This window comes from Diadema antillarum, unplaced genomic scaffold (assembly GCF_040938485.1).
Source record: "Diadema antillarum isolate AM-2024a unplaced genomic scaffold, OU_Dant_1.0 seq00001187_RagTag, whole genome shotgun sequence".
Lineage (NCBI taxonomy): Eukaryota > Metazoa > Echinodermata > Echinoidea > Diadematoida > Diadematidae > Diadema > Diadema antillarum.
The window spans coordinates 671,379-689,874 of NW_027271986.1; the positions used below are offsets into that span (position 1 = coordinate 671,379).

At 38.6% G+C, this 18,496-nt stretch overlaps 1 protein-coding gene across 4 annotated transcripts in view; it reads right to left on the reverse strand.

The window, feature by feature from the left end:
• Positions 1–6,836: 6,836 nt before the first annotated feature.
• LOC139744548 (kynurenine/alpha-aminoadipate aminotransferase, mitochondrial-like) overlaps positions 6,837–18,496 on the reverse strand; it is a 122,373-nt gene continuing 110,713 nt past the window's right edge. For all 4 annotated transcript variants that reach the window (XM_071654979.1, XM_071654980.1, XM_071654982.1 and 1 more), the window contains exons 9-12: positions 17,753–17,849; positions 16,452–16,578; positions 9,162–9,370; positions 6,837–7,901 (exon numbers count right to left, since the gene is read on the reverse strand). In XM_071654979.1, the coding sequence (XP_071511080.1) occupies positions 7,836–7,901; positions 9,162–9,370; positions 16,452–16,578; positions 17,753–17,849 (499 nt within the window). In that variant the 3' untranslated portion in view covers positions 6,837–7,835. The remainder of the gene's footprint in view (positions 7,902–9,161; positions 9,371–16,451; positions 16,579–17,752; positions 17,850–18,496) is intronic.

Below are 18,496 nucleotides of genomic sequence, written 5' to 3' on the forward strand. Positions count from 1 at the left end.
CATACCCTTGCAGAGGAGATGTGGTAGTTTTAACATATAAGCTACATTACTGTGTAGCTATGGTATGGCATTACAAAGTATTGTTGTGTTTATGTGTGTATGTTTGTTTGAAGTACAGCCTTCTTTCAGGTACACACCAAGTTGTACCCCACCCAGCAGGGCACTGCATGCACACAGTTTTCAGCATCAGATAGAAGCTGTGATAAAACATATGCGCTAGAGCTGTGGTACACATCATTTGAGCATTTCACCTTGAGAAAAGAGGCAGGATTTCATTACAACACACAATTGTTATGATATTTGATTTTCTCCTGCTGTTAAGGCCTGTCAAAAACTGCAAAGTGACAGTCTATTCCTTGTTTATACACACTGATATCAATATGGCTGGGTAACAATGTGGCACCATTTGATAGGTTGGCTATCATACAAAATTAGACTTTATAAAGGATACTAGTGATTGTGGAGGTCAGCCCCGGGGATGTCAAAAAGGTTCTTCCCTGAATGCTTCCAGAATGTTTGAATGTCACAAGAAATAGTCTCACTCATCTTATCAATATCCCATGGTGTTTTGTGGTACTTCTCCATACAGATGTACTGTAAAAGTGGATGTTTTCGCGTGAGATGTTTTTCAAGCTCAGCCGAGTACTAAGATGAATTTCGCATGTTTTTACTTCTACGGAATTAAGACACTACATACATGTAGTAGTACATAGAACAAGAAAATATGTTCGTGTTCTTTTATTTTTGTGTTGGTTTCTGGTCACACAAAATGCACGAAAATTTCCACACCATGAAAATGTCCACTGCTAAAGTAGGTCTATAGATATCCCCATCTATGCTCGTAGTACAGTTGTATACATGTGAATAATACACCCTATCAGCTCTAATATATTCATGAATATTACCTTTACCATTCAGAACCGCATTTCTTGTGAATACATGTATGTGTATAGATGGACTTTTCCTTTTCATTTCATTGTAAATACATTGTGTACATATTGCCATGTTTGTTTATCCATTTCTTTTGTGTGAACCATTTCATCCCTCAGTACATTCCATCGCAAGTACTAAAATGTGATGTGATGCTTGACATGTATTCATGTGTGTAAAATTTGTTTCATTATTAAACACGTCAGATGAGTACAAATAAATGTCTGTAAACCAGATACCCAAGTGTCTGTTACTGTACTAGACAAGTTTATGGTTAAGAAGTGGACTGTGTAAGAGCTTCCATCGGGGATATTGTAGTGTTACACTCCAGGCAGCTTTGAATGCATTTCACATTTCACACCAGTGGACAGTGGACAGGTGCATGTTTGAGTGCGTTTATGTGTGTGAGAGTGTGTGTGTGTCTGTCTGTTTGTCTGTGATTGTGTGTATATGTGCCGTGTTTGAAAAACTGCTCGGACCATTTGACAGCAATAACCATACACACAAATCAACAAATATTCCAAATACCAATGAAAATAAAGTCTTTATTGGATACTCTCTTTGTATCACAACTTTTCTATCAATGAATCACTGTTCAGTAAAATTCTTTGATAGACGAGTATCAGTAACTCATTAAAGACGACAATGCATTTTTGCAAATGCTAAAACAAACACAAAGAAGTTAGGATGGACAATGAAACAAGTGAATAGATACCTATTGAACATTTGCAGCACATGTTAATTAAGTAAGCACATAAGTATGACATACATGGTCAACCTAAAAGTTGAAAAATTGGCTAAGTCAGACAAAGGTTTTCCAATAGATGGATATACACCTGTGTTTAGTATATGGTGTTAGTCAAAATTCATATAAGTTGAAGGATTTACCCTGGTCACTATGAATTCAACTTAGGCAACATTGACTGTAAATATGACTTCTTTTTTTTTCTTGCCCACACATTACTCTTACGGTCTTCAATCTCCATGAGAAAATAAATGGTGATTTCCTTTTTCAGCTGTGGCAAAAGGGCACACAAGAAGCACAAACAAAATTGGAGTTAAAGACACTCAGTCGTGGCGAGTGGTTTGTGCGGCACGGAGACGAACGCAACACGCTGCCTCCCCCATTCTGTATCAAATGTAGTGACCCCCGAATGAGAATAGCGCTGGCTCAATGGGTCAGCGAAAATACGGTAGGCTACAAGAGAGCTCCCTGTGCTTATCTCCTAACCCAAAATGGCTGTCCCGAGAGCTTCCGAATGGACGCACACTCTCAGTGCGCATGCGCATGAAGAGAGGCCAAAAGAGCCACGCGTCTTCTGGCCTCTCTCCTCCAATCACCGCAGCTCGCGGTGACAATATTTGTGTACGATGCGTACACACACACGCACACACACACACACACACACACACGCCGCAGCGTCTTCTGGCCTCTCTCCTCCAATCACCGCAGCTCGCGGTGACAATGTTTGTGTATGATGCGTACACACACACGCACACACACACACTTGTCTCAGTGGTAGCATTGTCCCACACGTTTATGGATATAGCACCGAGTCTGCCATTGCGCAATTGCACGCACAAACTTCGGTCGTTCGGAGTTTACGTACCATTAGGGATGGCGATCGGCTGCCTTTAAGCCTGCCTTGCAGAACAATGAAGATGTGACAACTTTTTGGCATATGACTGCATGATCCAATCTACACTGTTCACCAGTCTATCTTTAAAAAAGTCCAAAGATGCATGTAGATTTCAGAGACATGCAATGGAGAACTTAAAATTTCAGGACAGTAAAATTTCAATTTCAAGATGAGAGGTACCCATCAGCTCAGGGCATCTGTCCTGCTTGTAAGTGAAAGACACTGATGTTAAGTAAGAGCCTACATGATGATATTCTCTTTGCAGATGATAGTATACAACAAACCCTGCTTGATGTACTGTAAAACGAGGAATTTTCGCGTGCACTTTAATTTCGCAAATTTCGCGAGCGCCAAGATTTGCGAAATTAAAATGCACGCGAAAGTCCTTGTTTACACTATTATGCATTGAACGACAGAGGCACTTCGCGAAAATTTCATGCCACGAAAAAGGCTGTCAGCTCCAATTCACGAAAAATTCGTGCCGCGAACATATCATGTTTTACAGTACCCTAAATGACGTCTAAGAAGAATAAAGAAAAATGTGTGATCATAATATGGGCATGAAACCATTTCTAGATAAACACGTACCTACATGCGATGGCTTCAGCAGCAAACATTGCTCTGTCATAAATGGTTCCTCTCAGTTTTGACTTCCCAAAATGAAACTGCACAGCTGAATTAGCAATGGCTTCTTTCCAGATCTTGGTGAATTCAAAGTTGACGCACAGGAGTAATCCTCCATATCTGCAAAACTAAGCAGCTCTTCTTGAAGAAATGGGAATAATCTCATCACTTCGACTTAGAAATACTTCTACAGACTATTGGCTCTCACGCTGGAAGGAGAAGGGAAGACTTTCGCTAGCCATTTTTGTATGCCACTAACCAGGCTAATGATATACATGTATCATGGTATGACACTATGTTACAGTGCACTCCCGTTATACAAAGTCCTTGGACATTTTTTTTCTTTTGCTATATGAAAATTGTGTTAAAGATGCATAGATGATAAATTTTGGACCTGAATTTTCACTTCACTGTAACAAGAATTTTGTTAATCGTGTTCACTATAAGGGGAGTGCACTGTAACAACATACATGCAAGAACATTTTCTGACATAACTTTAATAAAAATGTTTTACAACACATCTGTCATTTTGCTTTGAATATGAACTGAATCAATCTCTCAAACATGATTGTGCCATTGTTGTTGTCTTCACGGGAAAATTCACCCCAGTCTTCTGAGAATCAATACAGAAAAAAGCACAAGGAAAAAGATACAAAAATAGATTGCATTTTTTAGAAATACCATAAAGAAAGACTGCAAAACTAAAATCTTCCATAAACACTAGTTACACTACCAGCATCCTACACATTTTCACCATGATTTCATCGCACTCTTTGGCTGTATGGAGAGGTGTTCAAATAACACTTTTTCACAGGTCATGCCAAGATTAATTTCAACAAAACCTCTGACTTTCCACTATATCTGTTGTAAACTTCAGCCTACATTTATTTCAATGCGCATTCTACCAACATCACTCTCATGAAATGCAGAGCTACCAAGTCTCACGCATTCTGTGTGAGACTCAAGCATTTAGGGGCCATCTCACGATCTCAGGCATGGCACCCATTTTTCTCAAGCTTCGGGCGAAGTCTGCAACTTGGGCCTATAATAATGAGCAAAGCTCAAAAGATTAAAGTGATAGTTGTAATTGAAGGTATATTTCCCTTTTGTCTTTCAAAATAAGTGAAAAAAGTCACTTAAGTATGCACCTGATCGCACCAGTAAGAGCTAAAAATCGAAAAAGCTACAGGGGGAAAAAACCCCTCCCACACTGTCGCTCTTGCGCACATTCGCTCGCCGAGATGCTGAGTCATGAAAATCTCACTCATAAAAATTTTTTGAACTTGGCATCCCTGGAAATGCAATTTACAAAGATTGAAATAAAGTTGTACTTAAAGTCTGTTCTTATCAATCCATGAATCCTGGTCTACAATGCCATGTTTAACAGTTGTTTTACAAACATAAAGGACAGTAGACAGACACTTTTAATCCCTGCTCTGCTTCGTTCCCTGATTGGCATGCCCAATAGAGGGCTGTGTATGCCTAAAGTGGCACAGATGTTTGGAAACTATCTGGTAAAAATTGTCAATGAATAGATTACCTAATCCCCCTAATCCCTCTTATGTCACTATGGACTTCCTGTGGAGCAATCAAAGGCACAGTGCCACACCCCAGTGGGCTCATTAACTTTCACAACTAGGTCAAGTTTGGATAGAGAGCTGAATACTGATGGAAAAGCTTGGCAAGCTTAACTTGTTCCTTCCTCAATTATTTGAGTGCCTTTATTGCCCCCAAACAAGATTCTTTTTGCCTGTGGACAGAGAATGGACAGGTTGATAGTTCACCTGTGCAAAAGCAGTCAAGTGGTAAATGCATCCCCTTTCTAAGGTTAACTTCATGTGCCTTTGAACAATGAAAATTTCGATCAGGTGTGAGGTATGAATAGGATGTGCTCTGATGGGCTCACAGACTCTTTTGTTCTACACAAAACCAGGCACCTGAATGGGATGACTGGGGACAGCGAACACAGAAATCTACTGAGGTCAGCTTTGATCACTATTAATGTACATGTTCATACGAGTTTTATAGTAGAGCGACATTGTGACTCAATTTGCTTACATATAAATGTGTATTCACTTCTCCCATAACCTATATCAAGATATCTCTCCAAACTGACCACAGAACTCGTGCACTGTTAACCCTTTGATATATTAAAGTACGCTTCAGCTAGCACATTGTAACAGCCAGTCAATCAAATGACATTTCACATGAAAAATGTTATTCTTTGCCTTGAGCCTTGAATGCCTTGAACATTTAATCAGAGTGGTGAATGGCGCTATAGAAATTTATGTATTATTATTCATTGACCACAACTGAAAACTAGCTATGATGCACATTTGATGCATGGCATATACTATATAAACATTCTGAAGGTTTGATTTGTAGCACAGCAACTACTGGTAAATGAAAACATTGCGTGGACTCTACATGTACCTAGTCAATTCCTCTGATAACAGCAAAGCCAAAGAAGAGATAATAATATCACTGGCAGGTGATCCACATCACTGTTGGAGAATCTTGTAGTGATGGTTTTCATAAAACTGAAAGCTATCTTATAATAAAGGGGCTGACATGTTTTTAAGTCAGAATGAAGAGATGACAAAGGAACATGCTTTGTGGTGAATTGAATTACAAATTTGACTCAAGGTTTAGCATGACCCTTAAAATGTGAACAAAATCTTGCAGGGTTGTGCACACACATTAGAAACACACACCACGATACAAAGAGTACTAGTAGATATATTCAGAGACTCCATAATATGTACAAGTGCCTTAATGGAAGCTAAAACGAATACAATTTGGCGAATATCTTTTCTTTAAAGACAGCATTGGTAGTTCAAGCACAATTTGTCTAGACAAGCTTTGATCACACACAGTGGAAGAGTGAAAACATTTATGGTGTGTACTTTACTTTTCTTACATTTATCCAAGTAATTATGTTTTTTTTTTTTTTTTGAAATGATGATTGCCTAAGACAAGGGAAGAAAATAACATGATAAAGGCAAAACTGACACAGACAAGGAAAATATAATTTCTCTTTCGATCCCATGATTATCGATACTACCTCCTTGAATAAAGTCTCATCTATTTAACATCACTTTCTCACTCTTCTAGAGATTTTGGCAGTTCAATGGCCAAAGTGTCACTGAACTGTCCAGGCAACACTAAAGGACAGGACGAAGCAAACTACTGCATAAGCTGTAATTTTCGCAAATTTCACGAATCACACTTGGCCCACAAATTTAACAACACACACAAAAAATGTCACCATGCGCTATAAAGGTAAGAATGTGCTTATGAAGGCCTCTGTGTCAATTTGTGAAAACAACATCTTGCGAAAATGTCCCTGACCTCTTCATTCGCGAAAATATCTGTACGCACTCAGCGTATAATTATAGTATACCTCTGGTACTCAAAGCACAATTGCTGTCTGCTCACATGACCTGATGATGATAGCACCGCAACAAATACAAATGAAAGAGGTGCTAGCCTTACAACAAAGAGACAATATATATACTTCCTTCTTTTCGAAGAGAGGGACAAAATATACAAGTATACTCATACTTTTGGTTTATTTTGCTCTTATAAACACAAAATGCCCTATTCGTTGAGTGAATGGAAAATCTAGTTATTTTCCTCACAACAAATTGTGCATCGGACCACTTATCATCATAATGTACTGCTGTTGTACAGCTATATAACAAAGTTTGGCAGATTCTTGCTATGATATTTCTATGCAGCTTTAAATGTTAAAATTATGGTTTCGTTCTTTACCTCTGATTTTGAATATTCATCAATACTTGCACAATATTTGGCTTGCACAGCTATCATAGTATCCATCTACAACTACGATGAAACTATATAAATGTCATCTTATAACCTGAAATCTAAAAAAAAGGAAAAAATAAAAATATAAAAGTAGATGAGATTGCCATCAAAGCAACAGATGCTACTCTAGCCATACATCAAGTGGTTTGAAATCAACATTTCTTGAGTTTCTTGAGTAAAACAAGATATCTAAGAATTCTGCCCCAATCTTTGAGTTCTGTCCTTCATCAGGCTTTTTTAATTATCTTCATATCCATCAACCATTTGTCATTTCACCTGCTTAACCTATTGAAGACTAGTCCCAAGTATACTTGGGCAGGTGTCTATGGGAAATGTGTGTTGTGGCAAAATCAGCCCGTCCTCACTGGGTTAAAAAAGTCTATCGCATACTTATGAGTAGGTAAACAAACAAGATGATAAAGACATATATGTGGAGACCTTAAAACGGTTCCATGATATTTGCTCCTGCGCTAATTGCTCCCACGAAGTATCTGCACACTAAGCCCAACGTAAATTCTACTCACAAACATAACCTTAACCCTCATCGTAATCCTCCCATCAAACTAAACCTAAAACCCTAACACAACCCTAACCAAAAGTCCTTGAAGAAAATACGACCAGAGCAATTGTCGCAGGAGCAAATGTCGTGTCACCCCTTAAAACACCTGACTAGCATGTCTAACGATTTTAAAGGTAGGAAAAAAAATTAAAAAACTAAAAACATAAAAACCCCAACTTGTTTCTTCACTGCTTGACTGCATTGTATCGTGAACAAGGTGTTACCAATGCTTAGAGCTCCTGGTCGTTCCAACGTTACTCCTTTTTGATGTTGTTGTTTGCCAGTTCTTCTTTCAACAGGACAGACAGCCTTCGGATTCCCTGCTCAAAATAAAACATTAGGAGAAATCAGTAAAGATCCTCTTAGCTGGTTCTTCACATTTTCTTATATGACAGGTAAGATTGTTCAAGCATGGCAATATAAGATTCTAAAGTATCTTCAATAGGAATCATGATACACCTACACTTGAATATGAACATGTTGTAATAATGATTGGCATTGAATTTATTCACAGTGAAAACAACAACGATGACCATAGAAATAATAGCTCTTACAGATATAACATCTGAGTTGTGGTTTTACAAACTTGGATTAATTACTCTCGTTTTCAACCCATTGAGAACGAGTCCCGAATATTACTAAATATACGGTACTTGGGCAAGTGTCTACGGGAAATGCATGTTTGTAGCAAAATCAGTCCATCCTAAACGAGTTCAGTGCCAGTAGGGAAAAGAGAGATATACTTTTTATTTTCCCCTCTTGGACAAAAGCCTTTGGGATTTATGTGTTATTAAAGAGAGAATGGAATATAGCATCCGCGCACTTGAGCACTCAATGATGAGAGTTTGCAGTTGCTGAGAGTTTTGTGACAGAGGGCACTTTCCCATACGTTAACACATAGAAATACTAGTCAAATGCAACTGTTGTAGCCACTTTCTGGTTGTCAGTGCATGTGTGACTGCATGCAATATACCACTGATACGTAAGCTGCTTGCTTGTGCTGTAGCACTTGTGCTGGGGCTGAGTGGAAAATTATTACATTGCACTGGGAAGTTGTGAAAAGTTTCCTTTTTACTATAAATTTCTAAAATTCTAGTACAGCTTAAGATGCCTGATATGAGTAATACTAACGATAATATGGACTGGCTACTTTCGAGAGATGGACATAATCGCCCTCACTACAATCACATTTCCCTAATCTTCGACTCAAAAAATACAATTTTACGTCAAGCATTGAATATTGTATCCTACTCAAAGCTGGTCCATATCATATTGATAACAGCAACAACCATAATTATAATGGTGTTAAATATGAAAGTAAAAGATGATGGATATAAACAATTACTTACTAGATAATTTAGGAAGTCCATTTGTATGGAGTTATATGTTATTTCAAAGCTTACAGTTTGTTCTTTGAGAATATGCCCTTACCTGTAAATCCATATCATGCAACTTTTTACAGTGTGTGATGGGGTTTGTCTTGTTATGTTTAGGGCTTATTATCATTTTTTTTTTTATGCAGGGTCACATACAGAGCTTCAGCAAGAAAGATAGTAAGCCAGGATGGCCCTAACAATTACCTCTTCCATATCCTCGTCAGAGCACTGTGAGAAGCAAGCCCTGATGGCTGAGGATGGTTTGGTTTTGTCTGGGTAGAAGGCGATCCCAGGAACGAAGAGAACCTCCTTTGCCATGGCCTTCTCTGAGATGAGTTCGTAGGAGTCCTCCACTCCGATCAGGTCCATCCAGACAAACATACCTCCTGTAGGGACATGCCACTTAGCCAGACCTGATGGAAAGTAAGATTGCACACTGGTCATCACCCGTAGGGACATGCCACTTAGCCAGACCTGATGGAAAGTAAAATCGCACACTGGTCAAAACTCTATCACCCATAGGGACATGCCACTTAGCCAGACCTGATGGAAAGTAAAATCGCACACTGGTCAAAACACTATCACCCATAGGGACATGCCACTTAGCCAGACCTGATGGAAAGTAAAATCGCACACTGGTCAAAACACTATCACCCGTAGGGACATGCCACTTGGACAGACCTGATGGAAAGTAAGATTGCACACTGGTCAAAACACCCGTAGGGACATGCCACTTGGCCAGACCTGATGGAAAGTAAGATTGCACAATGGTCAAAACACTATCACCTGTAGGGACATGCCACTTGGCCAGACCTGATGGAAAGTAAGCATGCACACTGGTAAAAACACTATCACCTGTATGGACATGCCACTTGGCCAGACCTGATGGAAAGTAAGATTGCACACTGGTCAAAACTCTATCACCCATGGGGACATGCCATTTAGCCAGACCTGATGGAAAGTAAAATCGCACAATGGTCAAAACACTATCACCTGTAGGGACATGCCACTTGGTCAGACCTGATGGAAAGTAAGATTGCACAATGGTCAAAACACTATCACCTGTACGGACATGCCACTTGGCCAGACCTGATGGAAAGTAAGATTGCACACTTGTCAAAACACTATCACCCATAGGGACATGCCATTTAGCCAGACCTGATGGAAAGTAAGATTGCACAGTAGTCAAAACTATATCAATAACCTGATATCTGTATTAAGTTTTGACTCAACCACAGCTGCTTGGTATATTTCAATAATCGGTTACTGTAAAAGTGGATATTTTCGCGCGACTAAATTTTCACGCTTTCCACGTAAGAAGAGTTTTGCGTGTTTTTTTTTTCCGCGGAATCAAGACATCACACAGGAACATGTACCGGTATGGTATGGCAAACAAAAATATTTGTGTGCTTTTATTTTCGCGCTAGTTTCTGGTTGCGCGAAATGCACGAAAATTTCAACACCGCCAAAATTTCCACTTTTACAGTACATAACATTCTGCTCCTCTGACAATAATTACTCTGGTCTTATTTTCTCCAAGAACTTAGGGTCAGGGCAGGGCTGCACATTAACCCATCTTTTTTCTACTGGTCTGACCTGTCTGTCGGACCAGTAGGTACCCAATTTTTCAATTTTTTACTGGTCGTTTTCTGAAAAAGTTACTGGTCTGACAGTGTTTTTTATTGGTCAGGGACCATCGGACCAGTGCCAGTGTGCAGCATTGGTTAGGGTTAGGGCTGTGATAGAGTTTTAGGTTTAGTTTGGTGTGAGGATTAGAATTAAGGTTAGGGTTATATCCGAGGGTAGAATTTATGTTAGGCTTAGCATGCAAATATTTCATGGGAGCAATTGTCGCAGGATCAAATGTCATGAAACCATTTAATCAGCACTGTGTGCCACTCACTACGTAAGTAAAACCAGAAATTTTTGTGTACATGAAACTCTGAAAATTTTGCGAGGATCCAAGATTCATGAGAGTAAAATATCTGCAAAAGATTTTGTCTACACAATGCATTGAATGACAGTACTGTGTTGTATAGGACATATGGTACTGTAGTAGTGTGCATGCTAGTTTTTGCATTCATGTTGTTTTCTTCTTGTTGTTTTTTCATCGTCAGCAATCCACAAAAGGTTTATGCTGCTAAAAAGGCTGTCTACTCCAATTCTCAAATGTTTCTGGTTTTACAGTATACAGGGTGCACTTTTAACCCTAATCAGGCTGGGATTTTTTGGCTATGCTATATCGGGTGGGGGGGGGGGGGGGGGGGGGGGATTCTGCCCACCTTCAGATCTCGCCTATGGAACGCGTGATCGCGCCGAAAATCGGCACACGCGATGCCCGCGACGTATACTATCAAAATGTATGGTTGCTTTCTCCAAAAATTTTTCTTATATTTTATATTAATTAATTATTGTAATTTATGCATAAAATCAGTTTTGGGCTCTAAATCACTTATTAATGCTCTAATTAAGCTAATTTCTTTTTAAAAATGTTTCTTGTATCATTCTCCTAAGACGTAGGATAAAAAAAAATCTGTATCGAAATTAATTTCTTATGTAGTTGATTGTTTTTTTAATTTCTTATGTATTTCTTTGTTTTTCGACCTTTTGTTTTTGTTTGTTTTTCGACCTTTTGTTTTTGTTTGTTTTTGGCCAAAATTTGTCACAGACATTTTTCGAAGCTTTATTATGCTAAAATAAATTAATTTCGTCCATTCTAAGTCAAGATATGAATTTTTATGTGAATTAATTGAAAAAACACAATTTGCATTGGATTTGTACACAAAATCACGTTTTGGAGCAATTTTGGGGTTGACAAATTTTTTTCGAACGGGCGTCGCGTCAAAACGGTACGCGCGGGCACAACAATTTTGCTCTCAAAAGTTGCGCGATACTTGAAAGAAGAAAGTCATGAAACATCGCGGCGGGAGTTTATCGCGCTGCAAAGATATTGCGCGAAACGTCGAGGGGGGGCGGATTCCGCCCCCCAGCCTGATTAGGGTTAAGTCATAAATTGTCCTTTTGTGTGTGCCATTTCTGAATGATGGGCCTACAATAGATGCACAAACTTTACTGGCTGCCATATCTAATAGAAAAATGTATAAACTTTTCATAATCCATACAAGTGTGTAATTCAGGGGAAATCTGACTGAATCAGTATTGATAATGCAGGTGACACAGTGTATACACTTAAAGGGGATGGCTAGTAACTGATCAGGGGGAATCAGTAGAAATGCTGGAGGATGATTGTTCCAATCCTTGTGGGATTCATTCAAGAGTACATTATATATCTATTGTTGTGTGAAAATCATTTGCTTCAGAACGGTCTCATATTCAAGTAATGTGCAGTTTAATGTTTCCAGGTTAGCGTGCCTGGTCAGTGACGGGGCATTAATCTGCACATTACTTGAATATGAGACCGTTCTGAAGCAAATAATTTTCACACAACAATAGATATATAATGTACTCTTGAATGAATCCCACAAGGATTGGAGCAATCATCCCTCAGCATTCCCACTGATCGGTTACTAGCCATCCCCTTTAACCTTTAACCCTAACTCGGCCAGGCTATTTAGGTAGATGATAGAGCCGGGGGTCTGGAGGGGGGGGGGGGGGCTCCCAGGCCTCCCCCCTCCAGACCTCGGCCGTCAACCGCGCTATCGCGCCGAAAATTGGCACACACATTGCCTATGACGTAATCTAATGTACCATGAAGTTAATTTTTTTTAAAAATTGTCATTTATGCTAAATTATGGTAATTTATGCATGATGCATGAAATCAGACAATTTGGTATAAATCACTAAACAAAGCTCAGAACAGGCACATTTTTTTAATATTCTTTTTAGTGTCCTTAGCAAATGTATGAGAAAAAAGTTGTGTCATCAGAAAAAATTTCTTAAGTATTTCATCGTTTTTTGAATTTCTTATGTGTTTCTTTGTTTTTTCGACTTTATGTTTTTCATTGTTTTTCGATGAAATTTGTCTGCGACATTGTTCCAAACAAGAAATTATGTTATTGATTGATTTTAATCAATAAAACCCTAAAATAATCATGCTTTTATGAAATTTGCCTGTAAGCACAAACTCAAGCAAAAAGAGAAAGAAGCAATTTTCTAAGAACATGAATCTTTTCAAAACTTTGGCTGAACAAGTATGCCTTAAAGCAAAATGTAAAAGATGAATGCATAATAAACTTTACATTGTTCAAAGAGGTTTATTCCAAGGTAAGTCCGTATGCATGCTGCCTGTATCATAAATGAGTTTCTGATCCAGCTGTTATTTTATAAAACCAGTGTTGATGAATTCATTTACTGTGTCAACCATTCAGCTGTAAACCTAATAATCTTGTTCAACTGACAACATTTTGGAAGACAGCCTCTGTTAGCTATCACTGTTGGACACACAACTGATGAAATATACATTGTGTAGCAGTAGCACACTTGCCTAAAGACAGATTACTGAGTGTGCATTTTCATTTCAGATCTTCTCTCTAAGCCCATTCCTTACCAAAACTGGTGGCCTGTGTATTAAGTCTTTCAGGATTTCAGAATTCAGTATGGAACCGGTTAAGATCGCACTTTGAGAAATAGAAAATGTTTGTGTTTACTCATGACCTTTTATAATTGTTAGCTGAACAAACATGCTTTAGGTTATCTGCCTGCCTGGGCCACTGATTATTCGTCCTTTACTTCAGCTGTTCAAATGCTCTTCAAACACTGTTCCAAAAAAATATCTCACAGCTGTAATCTCTCTGTTTTTCTCAAAAGAGTGGTTATCAACATTTCACTCTATATATACAACTAGTCTATTTTTAGTACAGTTTTGACAATATGCTGCTTGTTACTCATTTTCCACCTACACAAGTCAGTAAATCCCATTTTGCAAAAAAAAAAAAAATTTAAACAAATTGTCAGAATGCTTCCATGATTCCATGTCTGCTTTAGTAGCTGATTTTTTTTTTTTTTTGGCACTAGTTTGTGTGTTTGTTTATAATAATGTCGAACTAACTTACACAGGCTACCTCAAAGGGAACAAGGAACAATACATCATAAAAGACTAGGGGGTTTCATGAAGACATGCTAATGATTGAAAATGACTTCTATAAGGAGCTTGGAGCATGTAAGGTCAGTCCTTTGTTCTCATCATCCACTTAGTAGACAAATAAATAAATAAATAAAAGAACACATTTTTATATCTAACTGCAGTCAAAAGCCCTGAAAATGAGTAAAGGCCTGCACTGAATCAGCCCACCTTTTCACAGCTTTGAGCATGAATGATAAAAATGAATGAGTTTTGTGTGTGCATTTGCCCCTTTCATTACATCTTCAGCTTAACCTGACATGCCTGTTACCTTCACGTTCAAAATGCATTTGTAAAGACTTCTTGAAGACAAACAACACACTTCCCAATTCTGAAGTGTTTTTTACAATAAAAGAGCAAACTATTGTGGAATGAAATCCCACAATGAAGAAAGAACAAAGAATTCTTTACAAATTGCATTTTTTTGTAAAGAATTCTTGACGACAAACAACACACTTCCAATTCGCTGAAGTGTTTCTACAATAAAAAAGCAACCTGTTGTGGAATGGAATTCCTGGTGTGTAATGACATGTGACCTGCAGCAGGCAAGTTGATAAGATCAGGTATTCATACGTGGGTATCAAAAGAGGTTTTATGAAAGAGACCAACATGTTTATTTAAAGAATCAACATTTTGCTACTCTCCAGACTTTAAGTTTTCCAAATGGGAAGGACTTTAGACCTCACTACATATTACTTTGATATAAGATATCTCAGCAGAGGCCAATGAAATTTACATATCATTAGCGGATCTCTGTTAGCACTTAAAATTCAAGAGTAAGTAAAGAGACAACATTAACCACTATTGACAAAAGAAGACGGCGCTGTACTGACTTAAATGCTAAAGTTCAGGGACACAAGTAGAATTGTTGCATTCCCTCAGTCAGAATTATCAAACACGCTTTATACTTTGAGAAATCTGTCGAGGACGAGTCCCGAGTATACTCAGGCAGGTGTCTATGGGAAATTCGTGTAGTTGCAAAATCAGTCTGTCCTCAACGGGTTAAACTCATTGAAAAGCTCACTGATTTATGCCTGTATCATTTTTAAAACTGTTCACTCATCAATATCACTGTTTAGGGAAAGTTTTTCCTCTGAACAAAAGTAAGGAAAGCAATATGTGACCCGCTACAACAAAAAGGTCCTAAAGTCGCGTACGGTCGAAGCCGTGAAAATCGAGTTGAAGTCAGAGCATTAAAATTGGTCAAAACTTACGATTTTCTGATTTTGATATATTATTGGAGTCTAACATGTCTTCTATCATCTGTCGAAATTTTGAAGCAAAATGATCAAAGGAAAGATAAAATAATAGCGTTTTTCTGAGCCATGTTTTTTGGCGTTTCAACGAAGCAGAAACTGGTTCGAAAATTTGGATTGAGCGCCACAGATAGGTTCCGCCCCTAACAACGACCAGAGTGATCTCATTGGTCAGTTTGCTGCTTGCTGCTAACCGAAGCGTAAAGCTCGCACACTGCCCAGTCGACTGGTGCGTGCGGGCGGGGTGCGCTATGCTCAGCCGCTTCTCACATCCTGGTCACTGATTGGTTGGTGAGGAGACCACCGACGCTGATGTGCTTGAATGAACTCTTCGGGGGTTGCTAGGGCTTACCTTCTATTGTCCAGAGGTGAAAGCTGACTTGCGTGTTCCTTGATCGCGATTGCGTCGAAAGGAAGACTTTTAGGGTGCTTTTCTCGAAACAGTGATTTTCCAGACGTCTCGACATGTTCTCTTTTAAACATCGATATCTCCGCAGCCGATTATTTTTATAAAATGTGTTATATATCAATTGAAAGCAGAAAGATTAGGGGATTATATCATGCAATTTTCAAATAATCGACCTCGCCCGACTTTAGGATCATTTTGTTGTAGCGGGTCACATATGTCCCTTTGATGATGAGGAAGAACAGATGATGAGACACCTTGTTTGGACAGCAAATCTTGCTGGAATAGCAAATTTCAATGGCAACAGCCAATCAGGAAGCTGGATTCTTGTCGTTACCTTGACAATTGCCATCCCAGCAAGAGTTGCTATCACAGCAACTTTTTATGAAATGGGGCCCTGGAATGACCCCTCCTACCTGAGCAGACTGAGTAACCAAAATGATGTGGATTGATGACAGAAATTCGATCTGTGGAGCACTGGATGGGTTGAGTGTAGTAACCCGAGAAGAAGAAGAAGAAGAAGAAGAAGAAGAAGAAGAAGAAGAAGAAGAAGAAGAAGATGAAGAAGAAGATGAAGAAGAAGGAGAACAAGATGTAGAACAAAAGAAATTCAACTCCTGTTTCATTCTCTATCTGATTTCACTGTCAAGTTTGCGACTCACAATAACATAGTACAGTTCAGAAAATTTCTAAAAAACTCCCAAAATTACTTTTGTCACAAGCAGGCCTGATAGGTAACTACCCAAACTGACCGGTCAAGTGTTTATCCATAGCCGCTAGCAGGACATCTCTTCTCTGTTGGTAGAAAGCGCAGACCTTTGAGGCGTGTTTTAGGAACCCTTCCACGCCCCAGTTGTTCAGCAGCTTGTACAAAGTCAGCTGGAAATGAACATCAGATGCACATTAGTTATCAAAAGGTTCAGGCTGGCACAATGTCTTAACTAAATCACCCTAGAGAAAATGCTGAATGTGAAAAATTAAATTTGGGGATGTATTTTGGAGAAACTGTCACCATGGTTACTATGATGCATTTATATTGAATGAGTATAAATTACAGATCTAGTGTAACAGATCTAGTGTAAACATAATTTGCGAGTTTCATCTTGAAAATGAGCAAGGAAGAAATTGTTGTATTTGCATACTGGTTCCGTTTAAAACATGAATGGATATACATTGTACATGATCAAAAAAAAAAATCTTAGCACACCTTCAACTTCAATATGATCCTGGCCCTTTAACCTATAGTGAGGACGGACTGATTTTGCTATTAATAAAACACATTTCCCATAGATACCTGCCCTAGTATTCTCGGGACTTGTCTTCAACGGGTTAATAAGCTATTATTTTAAGACACATCTCACACACTTAAAACTAGTATGAATGAACACACACAAATTCCATCTACAGAATAAATCCACCTCCATTCAGTTACTTTATAATCTTATCCTCTCCTTCAAATTAAAGGGATCGTATAGTTTTGGTTGAGACCTAATTTCAGGTTTCTAACATTTTTTGGTGAGATAATGAGAAACCTCCTATGACATATGAAAGAACATGTAATTCTATGAGGAATTCAACGTTTATTTGATGAAATTTGGTTTTGAAATGGCTGAGATATCCAAAAACGAGCGATTCTAATAAAGTGTGGGACCCACACTTTATTACCATCACTTTGTTTTACTTTGTTTTTGGATGTTTCAGTCATTCCAATCCCGATTATCATCAAATAAACTTTGAAATCCTCTTAAAATGGTATGCTTTGTACTATATCATAAGTGTTTTCTTGGTTTCTCGCAAAAAGTTAAAAGCCCAATTCTCATCTCCACCAATACTGTACCATACCTTTAACACTCTGTTATTCTGAAAAGATTCTTACTTCCACAGCCAGTCAACTAACTGGTGAATACTTTGAAGACTCTGCAGTTCTCTATCACTGACTCATTATGTATAACACTGTTCCTGCTAATCTTGACAGCTCACTTGTCATGTACAGTGTAGTGACAGTAGAGGGCAGTATTGGTGTATCAGAGTGGAATACAGTGATAAGGCTTACCTGAGTTAGCACACTGGTGTGTAGCACCGAAGACTGCATGTGCATGATGATGCGATGGACCAAGTCATGTGGTCCGGTTACCACGCCAACACGCAGTCTGCAGGTCATTCAAACAGATGAGGAGATAGTGGAAAACACAAAAATCTGTAAATTTTAAATTTGTACTTGCCATATAGAGAACAACCTTCACGACATACGCGTCTATTTGTGCCCAGAATAGCTATTCTATCATCAATGAGTTGAATGTACTTTTAAAGTACAAAAGAAAATCAAAGACCCCAAAATGCTATCTGCTCTAATGATATCATTAGCAAAAATTGACATATATTTACATGTACTCAAATGAATTTCCTTCCTTGTATCATTGACCTATTCTGTGCAGGGATGCCAAGTTCAAAAAAATCTATGAGTGAGATTTTCATGACTCGGCATCTCGGCAAGCGAATGTGCGCGCGAGGGAGGGTCCCCCCCCCCCCACCCCCCCCCCCCGTGGCCTCCCATGGTAGGGAGCTTTTTCAATTTTTAGCTCTTAATGGTGCAATCAGGTGCATACTTAAAGGGATCGTATAGTTTTGGTTGAGACCTAATTTCAGTTTTCTAACATTTTTTTTTGTGTGAGATAATGAGAAACCTCTTATGAAATATGAAAGAGCATGTAATTCCATGAGGAATTCAACATTTATTATGATGAAAATTGGTTGTGAAATGGCTGAGATATCCAAAACAGAGCGATTCTAATAAGTG